The sequence below is a fragment of the Echiichthys vipera genome (assembly GCF_963691815.1).
Source record: "Echiichthys vipera genome assembly, chromosome: 14".
NCBI classification, from domain to species: Eukaryota; Metazoa; Chordata; class Actinopteri; order Perciformes; family Trachinidae; genus Echiichthys; species Echiichthys vipera.
In genome coordinates this window covers 26203365-26217334 of record NC_139839.1, presented here as the reverse complement: position 1 = coordinate 26217334, position 13970 = coordinate 26203365, and the positions used below count along the sequence as shown (strand labels likewise).

General features: G+C 40.6%; 1 protein-coding gene across 1 annotated transcript in view; it reads right to left on the bottom strand.

Moving 5' to 3' along the window:
- Positions 1–2599: 2599 nt before the first annotated feature.
- robo3 (roundabout, axon guidance receptor, homolog 3) overlaps positions 2600–13970 on the bottom strand; it is a gene marked incomplete at its 5' end in the record, with an annotated part of 198885 nt that continues 187514 nt past the window's right edge. Inside the window, 6 exons of the mRNA XM_083926692.1 lie at positions 2600–3329; positions 8143–8285; positions 9895–10053; positions 11865–11972; positions 12190–12386; positions 13517–13735. Of these exons, the coding sequence (XP_083782818.1) occupies positions 3318–3329; positions 8143–8285; positions 9895–10053; positions 11865–11972; positions 12190–12386; positions 13517–13735 (838 nt within the window). The 3' untranslated portion in view covers positions 2600–3317. The remainder of the gene's footprint in view (positions 3330–8142; positions 8286–9894; positions 10054–11864; positions 11973–12189; positions 12387–13516; positions 13736–13970) is intronic.

Here is a 13970-nt window from a genome sequence, read left to right as displayed (position 1 = left end):
ATGTTCCTGATAGTCTGAGCCTTTAACCTGTCTGTATCATTCATGTCTCATCAATGCATGTTACTAATTCAACTTCTTCTGTTTGTGCTTTCTTTCGCAGGTCTCTGCTGCCGTGGTCTTACATGACGCTTCCTGCTGCTATTATCACTATTACTCATATATACTATCATTAGTTTATAAATTATTACATTTGTAGCCAAAAAACATCATCAGTAATATATCTTGCTGTATCACAGCTGTTGTTACCGCTACTCATCAGTGATCATATTAACCACTATAATTGTTATTATCATTGTCATATTCTATCACTTTAGCTGTGCCTGTTTCATACTATTCATACTATTCATTCATAGAATGTAAGTCATATTCACATTACTATAGATATTATTATAGTTACTCTTACTTTTGCGGTTGCTTGCATCTCTGGAAGTGTGTCTGTCTGTCTGTCTGTCTTTTCTCTCTTTCTCTCTCCTTTTCCTTTTCCCCAACCGGTGCAGACAGATGTCCGTCCTCCACAGAGCTGGGTCTGTTCCACGTTCCTGCCTTTTATAGGGAAGGTTTTTGTTGCCACCGTACTCTACGGAGGAATTGTTGTGTCTATGTTTATCATAAATAAGTCATAGAGTGTGGTCTTTACCTAGTCTGTAAAGTGCCATGAGATAACCTTTGTTATGATTTGGAACTGTAAATAAAATTGGATTGAATCTTGCGGTCCTGTATTTGATTGATTTATATGACTTATTGTTTATAAGACTTGCAGATCTGAAACTACTCTATAGATTTGATCAAGTAATCTTTAAGAACAGTGTGTGTGTGTGTGTGTGTGGGGGGGGGGGGGGGGTAGTATGGGAGGATGGATAGAACCATTGGTGTATGTGCAAAAACCACATGGGTCTGTATATTCATTTTACATTTGGTATTATATGTGCTTCACGTGACACATTGAGATTTTTAAGAAGTAAAAGATGGGGTTGACAACAAGTCTGTCTGAATACAAAACTCACCTATCCAATAAAAATTATTTTCTTCTAATAACAATCTGAGGCTGTCAGTGACAAAAACAAACACGAACTTGATTCAATCATACTCGCCTCTGGGAGCCGCCATCTTGTCAGACTTTGACTCCGCCTCATTTCCTCTTACCAAAAAAGGGCTTGATGTGATGTTGGATGGAGGGAGATACGTCCATCTGGCTCACGTTTACAGAATCAGCCACACTAGCTCCACCACCCAGGAGGGCTAACAGAACACGTTACTAATCCTCCTAGTGTATGTGTCATCACCAAGTCATGGTGCAAGTGCAGCTATTTAATTAGCGTAACAAAGCTAACGTTAACACAATGTGTTCCTAAACCATCTGTTGGTTCAATCAATCGAAGAGCAAACCATCTTGTCACTTATGGTAACACCACCACACGAATGACCACAGTCCAGGTCGAGATGACGGAGTTAGCATGCTAATGATGCTAATCCTGACAACTAGCCTCTGAGAAGAAGTGAGGGCCAGCAGTTAACTGTCACTCAAGAGGCCACGCCCCTAATTATTCATAAACCTTAACCTCCAATAAAATAAAAACTAGACTGCTACAAAAAAATTCACCCTCCTAAGTGTTGTCATGGAGATATGACCATGTGAGATATTTTTTTCTTTGTTGTCTGGCCCAGTGTCTCCATGGCCAGCTCTCCCTACTAATAAATTAATTTTGTTAACTTTGTTATCTGTCCTGGTGTGTTACCTAACGTTATGTGTCGATGAAACGATGCCTCTTTCAGAAAGCTTTAATTCTTCTAGTGATATATTATTACCTGTAGCTAACGTAAAGTCTGTGTCAACAGAACTGCTTGGTTACTTACATATACCTGAATTTATTCCAAGTATTGAAACATCATTCACCAAATTCAGTCAGGCAACTAACGTTAGCTATTCTAACTAGCTAGCTATTCCACTTTCCAAATCGACGAGGCGTGTTCTGTTCAGGTTCTGAGTACTTTGGTCTGCACAAGCAAACTGCTTGTAAACCAATCAAGTCGCAGTATTCCACGACCCTCCCAGAGAAAGAACTGGTGATGCGAGGCCCACCACGCTAATATTTCCTTGCTGTCACGCTTGTAGAGTGAATGTTTTTAAAGAATTCAAGGCGCGCACACATGTTCGCAGTTCACTGATAATCTCTCTAAAAAAACATTTTCTCATCGGATCTACACGATTCTCGTGGGTCACCTTTTTTGGTTTCAAAGCGGGGATTTTTGCCAAAAGGCCTGAATAGAGTTACAAAAATTGTGGACCTACTGTATTGTTAAATATTGTGGATGTTTTAGCATCCTTTTCTCTCCTGATGGTTTGTTTCAATTAGTGTTTATGTGTGTAGATGAAGTAGACCTCGTGTGAAAATGCTACACAGTGTGTCACACCGTACTACACCTCCTGAAAACTGCTCCTGACGAGTAAAGGTTTAGATCAGCAAATGTATTTTATTGTACATTTACAAAACAACAAGAGTACAAAAAAGTCAGTCCACAGACATGTTTTCGTTTGTTTTGGAAGGAGTATATGCAAATTTGATCTCACAGCTGCAGCAAACAGTCCCTCAGACGAACATGGGAGGGGGCGAGAGAGGAGAGGGAGGGGTTACAATCAAACTTTTATAAAGCTTGTCTATCTGCTGGCATACTGGAACGTCTTGCTGCAGAGAAACCGAAGGGAACATAGAAAAGTATGACATTCTTAGCGGACTAGATGGGTGCAGAGATCCCAGTGGGGAAGCGCTCAGGCTGAGGCGTCCACCCGGGAGCGAGAACCCGCTCGTTTTGGCTTTTCCAAGCCCCTCTCGACCAGCAAACACACTTTGTGCTTCATATTTTCTGTTGTTTTGCCATCACAACAAGAGAGTGCAACAGTAGTTAATGCTTTTCCAAAAAGTATACATTTTGACAAAAAGGTTGGCACATTCAAGAAGACATGAGCTTTTTTATAATAACAGGTTTTTTTGGATTTTTTTTTTACATTGTTTGTTTTTTTATATCCTCATAAATACAATATACGTCTCTTTCGCTGTATCCAGAGCCCACAAAAGAACAGTACAGACACAGGTATTTACAAATCAAGGGAGAGGAATGAACGCCATTACTCATAAATAATCGTAGTAATACCAAAAAAACATGATGTAAAGTCCGTTGTTGCTTTCTTTCACAGCAGTGACACAGTCTAGTATTCTGAAACACAAAACGTTTCCTCTTGTCCAGCTCTTTGTGTCCACGGAGGAAGGATGGTGGATGATGGAGGCATCGAAGGTACACTGACGCGGCCATTGGTGTCCTTATCTCATGTCCTGGGGAGACAGAAATATTTTCACATTAATAAAAACCTTCTAACTATTACATAGAACATGGTTTGGTTTCCATAAATCAAGGCAGATGTCAACTCATGTACTCCTACTTAGGTCTTTACAGACTCTTTAGCAAGCCTCCACCACAGCGACTTCCTGGTTGATCCAATCAGGAAGTGCCAAAAACTGCAGTTCTCTGAGTGTCCACAGGTTTCATAATAGAGCAGTTTCTCATTGACCTGTTAAACAGGCCGTTTTCACAGCATCATTAAACCTGTTTAAGGCCTGGGACAAAAAAACATTCTAGTCTGTATGTTTAGGTCATATCTCCATGACAACACTGAGGGGGGTCGATTCTTTTGTTCCAGGCTAGTTTTTATTTTATTGGAGGTTAAAGTTTATGAATAATTAGGGGCGTGACCTCTTGAGTGACAGCTAGCCTCTGGCCGTCACTTCTCCTCGGAGGTAAACGTCAGCCAGATGGACGTATCTCCCTTCCCCCAACGTCACATACATGCCCTTTTTTGGTAAGAGGTAATGAGGAGGAGTCAAAGTCTGACAAGATGGCGACTCCCGTAGTCAAGTACGATTGGATCAAGTTGAAAGAACGGACCTCGATTGGGAGGCTATGTCCATTTTTTATACAGTCTATGAGCTGTATCATAGACTGTATCATAGACAAGAAAATCTTCCTAAAGCCCTTTACACACTGGGGCTGTTTCATTTGTACGTCACGTGACGATCTTTTCAGAACGAGGTTGAATTTTCAGAGCTTTCCAACGATGAAATCCCACCATGAGGATTATAAAACAACATGGAGGTTTAAAAACCCTCTTGGATCAGCAGGACTTTACTTAGAATGGAGTATTTCTACAGTGTGGTATTACGACTATTTAGTGAATGCTTTGAAAAAAATTAATAAATGTAAAAGTTGAGAGGACGGACCTCGACCAGTATGCTACGTCCGTTTTTTATACAGTCTATGTTCTCGAGCAATAAGCTGGGAGCAGAAGATTGCTCTGTATTCAATTGTAAGGACTTCAGGCTGAGCACAGGCGGCTAAAAAAAGGTCTTTTTAAAAAAATCATCGGCTTGGGGCTGAAACTTAAGATTCTTTTCATTGTTGATAAATAATTTTCTCCTTTAATCGATGAGTTGTTTTTTTCTGTAAAATGTCAGAAAATGGTGAAAAATGTGGATGAGTGTTTCTCAAAGACAAGGATGATGTCCTCAAATGTCTTGTTTAGTCCACGACTCAAAGATATTCAGTTTCCTGTCATAGAGGAGGGAAGACACCAGATGATATTCACATTTAAGAAGCTGGAATCAGAGAATTTGGACTTTTCTTTCTTAAAAAATGACTCAAATTGATTAGCAAAATAGTTGTTGATCTATTTTATGGTTGACAACTAGTTGATGAATCTTTTCAGCTCTACATCCAACGTCACTAAACCGAGAGGATCAGGGCTCATGACTCAAAGGTGAACAAAAACTTCAGAAATTTCAAATTAAAAGCACAGTTGTCCTCTTGTGTGTTTCCCAGAATCTAACTCGCAGTGGAGTGTGTCTCATCCATGCCCGTCCAAAGCTAGTGATTCCATATTTGATATCCCCTTTCTGTACAAGCGTGTTTAGTGTTCCTAGCCTCAGAGCTCATGTAACAGACCTGAGGACAGTAACAAGCGCCTGGTTGTCCGCCTGCAGGGGTCAAAGGGCAAAGATAGCAGTCAGCAGCACCACAGGGAGACGGGGAAACCTAACCCAGGCTTCCTGTAGAAACACCCTAAACTTTATAGGGGCGCTTTCATGTCCCCAGCAAGGCGTGAAAAGGCCAGTAAGGGTCAGTCAGGGGGGCTGAGGCGTCCCTTACTGCTCCACAGGGGGGTGACCCGAGAGCCACCAGATACAAGGCAACACTGTGTGTGTATGTGTCGAGAGCAAGTGAAAAGAGCAGTTGTGTGTGTGTGTGTGTTTGTGTCACTTTTACAAGTTACTTTGCTACATTCCCATGTCAGATGTGTGTTGAGGTCAGCGTGGTGTGACCCGTGACAGGGCCATCCTTTCTCTCCACACAGGCAGCGTTCTGGAGACGCCTCAGGTTACAGCATTAAAGTTAACAGCTACAGCACTAAGTAGAGCTTCAAAGCTGCCATGCTGTCCATTTCTCATGAGCACGAGTGTGTGTTACTCATGTCATTTCCTCTCAAAGTTAGTTCTAAAGGTGTACTTATTACCTGTTTGACTGTTGCTATACGGGTGATTTAATTCACAAAGCAGTGGTGGCAAGTCGCTTAGTATATTATTTACACTCACTGACTAGAGACAAGTACACTCCTCCTGTCCAGTGAAAACCATGTATCTCTGAGTGTGGTAACTTTGAATTGAATTGAATTTGAATAATAATCTTTGATCATATTGTAATTCAAGTGTCCTGAGAACAAACAAGACTTCTGCTCCTCCTCTTGACTCTGTTTTCAGGCTTTGCCATGACTGGAGACTTTGGCCAATCACAGCTCATTCCAAAGAGAGAGAGAGCGTTCCTATTGGCTCTATCTGGGCTTTTTTTTGCTTTTCACCTACTGCAGCTTTACCAAGCTCCCACCTGAGCCACTTCCCACTTGGGGCAGGTTTCACAATAGAGCAGTTTCTCATTGACCCCCATGTGAAACAGGCCGTTTTCACAGCATCATTAAACCTATTTAAGGCCTGTTACAAAAAAACATTCTGGTCTGTATGTTTAGGTCATATTTCCATGACAACACTGAGGGGGGTGAATCTTTTTGTACAAGCCTAGTTTATATTTTATTGGAGGTTAAAGTTTATGAATAATTAGGGGCGTGGCCTCTTGAGTGACAGCTAGCCTCTGGCCGTCACTTCTCCTCGGAGGTAAACGTCAGCCAGACGGACGTATCTCCCTCCCCCCAACGTCATATACATGCCCTTTTTTGGTAAGAGGAAATGAGGAGGAGTCAAAGTCTGACAAGATGAAGACTCCTGTAGGCAAGTACAACTGGATCAAGTTGAGAGAACGGACCTCAACGGGGAGGCTACGTCCATTTTTTATACAGTCTATGAGCTGTATCATAGACTGTATCTTAGACAATAAAATCTTCCTAAAGCCCTTTACACCCTGGGGCTGTTTCATTTGTACGTCACGTGACGATCTTTTCAGAACGAGGTTGAGCTTTCCAAAGATGAAATCCCACCATGAGGATTATAAAACAACACGGAGGTTTAAAAACCCTCTTGGATCAGCAAGACTTTACTACAGTGTGGTATTACAACTAATTAGTGAAGGCTCTGAAAATAATGAATAAATGTAATAAAAGAATGGATAATCAAGCCATGACTAAATGTTTAAAACAAAAAGGAAAATTCGATGTTAAAATAATAATATGGATATAATGTGCATTAAATAGCAACTTTAAAAGGAAAGAAAACGGGAAAACCTGAAATGAAAAACTTTAACGGAAATTCCCATTAAAATGAAGGTCAAATCGATTTGATGAATAACTTGTTATTTCAATATCCACCTTCCTTTTTTGTCCACATTGAATAACGGCCTGATTATCCAGAAACCATTTGAGTTCTTGGTAAACTTCCTATTTAACACGTTTCTGAAGTGTCTCTCACAAGGAGACAAGTTGTGTCTGCACTTCTATACACAAGTCAGACACATTTCTAAATGTGTCCAAGTTTGGTTCCTGTTGCAGTAAATGTTAATGACATCACCTGACAGGAAGTTAACAAGGACGAAGGCTGTTGCCTAGCAATGGAATTCCATTAAAAAGGTCTAAACAGCTTCTCTACAACAGACACAACGCTTTACAATTTCTCTCATACACGCAACCGCAACCACACACACAGACACACACACACACACACACACACACACACACACACACACACACACACACACACACACACACACACACACACACACACACACACACACACACACACACACACACACACACACACACACACACACACACACACACACACACACACACACACACACACACACACACACACACACACACACACACACACACACACACACACACACACACACGATGGCAACAAACCCTTTCCGAAAAGAAGTTTATTCAAGTGTGCTATGAGTATAAAAAAACGTAAAATAAGAGAGTTACTTTCTTTTACGTTTTATCAGATGAACATGTATACTTTATGAAAGTATACTGATACTGACAAGTGCGTATACATATAGATTAACCTGAAGTATACTTTCATAAACTAAAAAGGGAGCTAGACGTATTTTACCAGTAATCTAAAAGTATGGAGCTTTCCATTCAGCAGACAAAGCCTGCTCTGCTCTTAAAGACACCAGCTCGCGCTGAAAGAGCCTGCGGGGGGGTTGCATTTAAAGGAGCGCTCCCACAGTGAAGAGCACTCCACAGAACATGGTGGGCGTGCATGCTTAACATTGTTTCTTACTGTAAAGCCTATCCAGAGTAGACGTAATGGTACATCTGTATGTATGAGTCTGAGAGCAGGTTCGTGTGTGTGTGTGTGTGTGTGTGTGTGTGTGTATGTGTGTGGGCAACAAGGGAATGTAAAGCTCTTTTCATGCGCCTGCACATATAAGATTATGTGTGTTTTATGGAGCGGCAGCAATGATATGTAGATAAAACTAAAGCACATGAGCCCCTCCACGGCAGGAAAAGTCTTTGTTCCTCTGCTCATAAATATCTAAAAGCATCCATTATTAAAACCATTTGAGGTAAAAAGAGAACATTTTTCTTGCATAAAACCGCAGTGGAATTAGAAAATCATTAGTGCTGCTGCATCTTACCTCGTTGTGTTTCCTGGCTGAATTGAGCCCTCGAGAGCCCGTGGATCCTCTGGATGAGGAGCTTCCTGTGGTCGAGCAGTTACTGGACATCTGACTCCTAGAAAGGTAACCGGCCTTACTGCTGTACGCCATCATCTCCTCACCTGAGGGGCAATAAAGGGACACACATCGTCTGTGTTGTTTAAAAGGAGCAGTTTAAAATGAATGTTAAAGGTTGAATATGAAGAATGAGCAGAACACCACCATCTAGTGTCTCAAGATCGTAGTCGCAACAACAAAAAATAATTCCAGCAGTCGGGTTGCCAGATTCGTTGCAGAGTGTGTCAGTGATCAGCCTGCTCCATGTCAGTGATGAATCAACAAGAGGAACCACTCATTTGGACTAATCAATGAGCCAGTCTTTAAGTGGAAATCTTTCTTTAGCTAGCTCTCAACTCAAAACGATTCCTTGTTTCTGTAGCAACAACAGACAACCCTGGCAACCAGCAACGCCCAACACTATTGGCTGCTACACTGGAAACAGAACGTGATAGAAAGTCATTGTCAAACCTGTCAGATTTAAAAAAAAATATGAATTCAGACTAAAAATATTTTTGTATGGAAAAGCAAATCTTTCATTCTGTAACCCTCAAAACGCCCCGTGGGTGGATTATTTATATATTTTTTTTAAATGTAGCTTTTAATAAAGATTCTACTTATTCATTGTTTAATATATGAGGGCGGCTCCTTTATGGCAAAAACCATAATCATGGTAATTTTGGTCAATGTTGACACTACAATTGCTCACTGACTTTGGAAACGTTTGGAAACATTTATTACACTTTTTTTTTTCTTGAACTTTAAATATAATTCAACTAAAAAAGATAAATTACAAAATAATGTAAATAAAATGAAAACAATAAATAAAACACGTAATATATCAATAAACATTTATAAAATAATAAATAAAAATAAATGTAATCACAATAAGTTAGGTCAACTTTGTTGTAACATTAGTGCATTTTAAACTATTACACATACAGTCTATTCAATATATAAAAATAATAAACAACAATAAACTAGATTGTAAAAAATGACATCAACTATGTTTTACTGCTTTTACTGTCAAAACCTACTGAAAACTCCTAAACATATATCCATCATGTTGGTGAACTATATTCAACATATTCCAGTCAGTACTTCAATGGAAAGGTAAGGTAAGGTGGTAAGGGTGCACTGGATTTATAACTCAAGATAACTATCAAACACAATAATCTTTTTATCTCAATTATCTGGTTTTCATAATAGTTTGAAGCCAAAAATAAAATTGGATTAATTGCCCGGCCCTTATATATATCTTCTTCAGTGATCTCTATCTGTGGTCTCTGTTTAAAGTTGCTCTAGGTAACATATTGGATTCTGGTGTTTTCTGCTTCCCCTTGTGATTTCATTTATGACCGATAACTTATGAGTACAGCTTCGTGTTGTGACAAAGGCGGACCATCGGGAATGATCTGGCAACCAGCCACGGACACAAGTCTTTATGTTCCAGTCAGTCTCACCTCACTCTGCTGTGTAACACTGGAGCAGAGAATACTGCAGTGCAGTAGTAGGGCATGATACAGCATGAATGTGGAAAAGACTACACCTGAGCATGGTAACAACACTGTCGCCTTTTTACCCCACTCCTGCTTTCTACAAGGAGCCGATTATTTCAGTTACTGCCACCCTTAAACTGAATTATGACTGCAACCCCGTAAAACTTCGTCTTACTGTCGGTGTGTCTTTGACCCGAGCCTTTCCGTTGGTGGCTATTGCTGCTGTATTCGCTCCTCTCCAGGGAGGACAGAGTACTGCTCACCACGCTGCTGGCCTCCTTGGGGCCCTGCAACCTGTCCTCCCCTGGGGGCGGCTCCGGAGGTGGGGGCAGGTCTGAGCAGAAAGAAGTAGAGGAAAAAGCATGCGTGAGTTTAGAATTTAAAGAAGATCATTTGTTCCTGCCCTTTTCAGGTTATGCAGTTAAAGTGTAATTCTGGGCGTAAAATCATCCCATTGGCTTTTTTTGGCACTTACATACATCAAATAAGCCATTGAGACAGTTAACGGTGAAATCCGGTAGAGTTGCTAACAGCCGGCTGTGGCTAACAGTGATTAGCTCGGGGCAGTACGGTGAAGGCATTCAAACGTCTTTTTTAACCACTAATACTGCTCAAAATAACAGCAAACCTCTGCAGCAGCATGAGAAGAGTCCCTACACAGAAAACAAAGCACCAATGGGCTCCTTCCTTTGGGATTGACTTTGGTAATCGACTTGAATGGACTTTACTACGAGAGGAGCTGGTACAGGGGCCAGTAGGTAAGTCTTTAAAACACTCTTTTAATAAACTCTGGGTTCACTAACTACGTTGTTGGTGCTTTGTTTTCTGTGTAGGGACTCTTCTCATGCTACCGCAGAGGTTTGGTGTTATTTTGAGCAATATTAGTGGTTAAAAAAGACCTTTGAATGTCTTCACCATACTGCCCCGAGCTAATCACTGTTAGCCACGTCCGGCTGTTAGTGACTCTCTGTTGATAGTTGTTACATGGAAAAAAACTGTCTCAATGGATTATTTGATGTATGCAAGTGTCGAAAAAGACCATGGGATGATTTTACGCCGGAATATCATTTTGTGTCAGGTTTCTGTTACATAACAGCTTCATATTGCTTTGAAAACCGAATGAGAGCATGTTGTTTTTGTTGTCTGTTTTGCTGTGCATAATTGAGGGAACCCAAGGGACATGTGTCAGCGCTGTTCTTCTTTAAAAAACAAGGATACATTTAAATTAACACTGACTTTCTGCTTTTTAAAATGAGGGTTCTGATTCACAGCCATGTGGTGTTGCATTGGTTTCAAGGTTACGGACTTCATAATGCAGTGCTGCTTTAGATAACTATCACTTCCGATCTGTGTGTGATGTGTTATGTGGTAAACAAATGCTGTGTGCAATGTGTCTGTAAACTCAGATTACAAGTCAAATCCATGCACATGAGCAGGAACACCACCCTCATATCATTATTGTGCCAGTTGTAGACATTTGATGACTATGCAGCATATGTGTGTGTACTTACTGAATTATTATGAGATTTATTTATTTACCCACTGACAAAATTAATAATATTAATAGACATGATTTTCTCTTTTACATTGGAGCTGCAGATGCAACTACTGAGAACATTTGGTGTCCTGTGTAGAGCCTGACCAGACATAACACAGACATATCACTATCTATCAGTATCAGCGTATATGTTTTCCAATATGCATCGATATTAAAACCTTTTTTTTTACAGAACATATAATTCAGAAAACGATGCCTAGGATGATTTAGAAATGGTTTCAAAAAGCGATTTATTTTATATTTATTTACTCTTTATTTAAATGGTCAGCAATGGACTGCTACTGAAAATTATGTTTATTTAGCTATTTCTTTTTGCTTTATTTTATTAGATTCATTTCTAGAACTGGTTGACAATGTATAATAATGTTAAATATTATTTAATACAATTATCTGTTTAGCAAAGAAGCCTTTTGAGTACCTTTGGAGCGTGACATCGAAACAAAATTCACATGGAATAGTTTCTATTTTCATTTCAGATCAGAGATTCAGATAACACACTGATTTTGACTGTCACTAATGGAAAACAGAAATAAGGCTGTTATTGTTCCTGAAGTGAACAGATGTGATCCAATCTGAAATGCACTCACCTCCTTGTGCATCTCTTCTGTAGGCTGAACTCTTTGACACCTTTTTTTTCACTCTGGATTTTTGGTTGGGAGGAGTGCATGTATCTGCCGGGGATGAGCGACTGTGCACTGTGCGAGGTGAGGGGAAAACAACCAGAGATTGATTTGAGTTTTTTTCCTCCATACTCGACAGACATGGAGTTTTCTAATGTATTCCATGCATATGGACTAGTGAGTCGACACAGTTCTAGGGTGAACACATGAATGTTTAGCTTTCATGATCTTCTTTGTCTGTAAGTGAGTGTTATGTGCAGGCTTGTATGCATGAGCACAGCAGTCACTTTACCGGGTGTAGTGGCGCTGGCGTTGTCTTCATTCAGAGCTGGCCCCTGGCTGTGGAGGCAGCGATGGGCAGGACTTTGGCACTGCAGCGTGCCAACCTCTGATGAGCCGTGATGCTGTTGGCCAGAGAGGTTGGGGTTGGACTGGGTGAGCAGGGGGCTCGGCGCCTGGGGAACTGGCACTGGACCGCAGGGTAACCTTCTGCTATGGGAAGTAAGGGCAACGTGTCACTGGAGAGAACTAATCCCTGAGTCTGAAGCTACATCTTTGGTTCACAGTGAGGTTTACAAAAAAATAGAAATGGTGTGTATAATTTGTATCCTCTGACTGTCTCTTGTGTTTATCTATATCATTGTTATTTAAAAAGACCATTTAAAATCTGGCCATGGGATTAGCCTTTAAACTAGCAATGGTCAATATGCATTCCTGCAGACAATGATGGCATTTGTCCTGAATATGAAAACCATGCTTCTGGCTGATGAGTGAATGTGTAGCTAAGGGTCAAATTGCATTTTTAAAGTGAGAGTATGTATCTTTACTTTTAGTATCTGAAGTTTGCCAACATTAGCCACTTTAAACTCCTGCTCAAACCAGACCAAGTGAGGCTGTCATGGCAAAGCGATGTCACGTATATTGAGTTTCACTTTTTATATAAAGATTTAGACTTCTCTTTATTGATCCTTTGGGATGAACTCCCGCAAAGAAAATTGAGTTTCCAGCAGCTCACAAAAACACAAGGGAGGTATAAAAAATACAGTATAGGATAAACAATAAACTCTTAGCTAAATAAATACAGAAAGTATTAAAAAAACAATAAACAGTAAGCAATAAACTCTTCGTCAAATATAAGTATATCGTGTATATATATACATAGTACCATATTGACAGGTTGATCTGAACTACATAACAATAGTTTTATTTATTAATGATATATGAATGTGTCCTTTTGGGAGCAGAAAACAGAGGAACAGACAGAAAAAGTCTGTGGAAAAAAATGAGGGTTAATGACGGTTATGTCTTAATGGTGACAATAGATTTGCAAAAATTCTTGTGGGACTCACTTCCTGATAACCTATACTAACCTTAACCATCTAACTATAACCATTCAAGGTCAATGCCTAACCTTAACCATCTACTCAATCATCTCTCAAGACTTTCACAATCTTGGGTAACCATCATGTGTGGACTGCCTTTGTGCCCACACAACTCATTTTTTTGTGTCTGAAGGGCCAAATAGCTGGGTCATCCCATTGTTTTTTTTTTTTTTAATTGACACAGGCTCAATCACATCTTTAGATTCAAATATGAACCAGATGAGCCTGTTCACATACCGTGACAGCAGCTGACTGTCTGCTTGGTTGAGGCGGGGGAGGTCATGGGGCGCTCGTGTCTCCTCATGAGGTGACGGGGTGAGCGTGGCCGTTGACTGGTGACTGTAGGAGGTGGCTGGAGAGGAGGCGATGTTCCTCTGCGGGGGAGAGGGTCCATCCTCGCAGCCCTCCATCAGGTAGGTCCTCTCTGGGAGGGGAGGACACCACTCCTCGTCTGAGCTGTACAGACAAAGAGGACCGTTACAGCTAGATGATACTGTGGAACACACAGAGCTGAATCTCATCTTTGTGTGATCTTAAAATACACTGTTGACAGGCTTGTTGTTTCACTGGTGCCTTCAATTCCAGATAGCTATGAGGCTGCTTAAAAATTAATGCTGTTCTTTCAGGCTTCACTCGACTAAGAAGGCCTTGCCGTTGGCAAACCTGCAGGAGGCTAAGCTTCCTCTTGGGT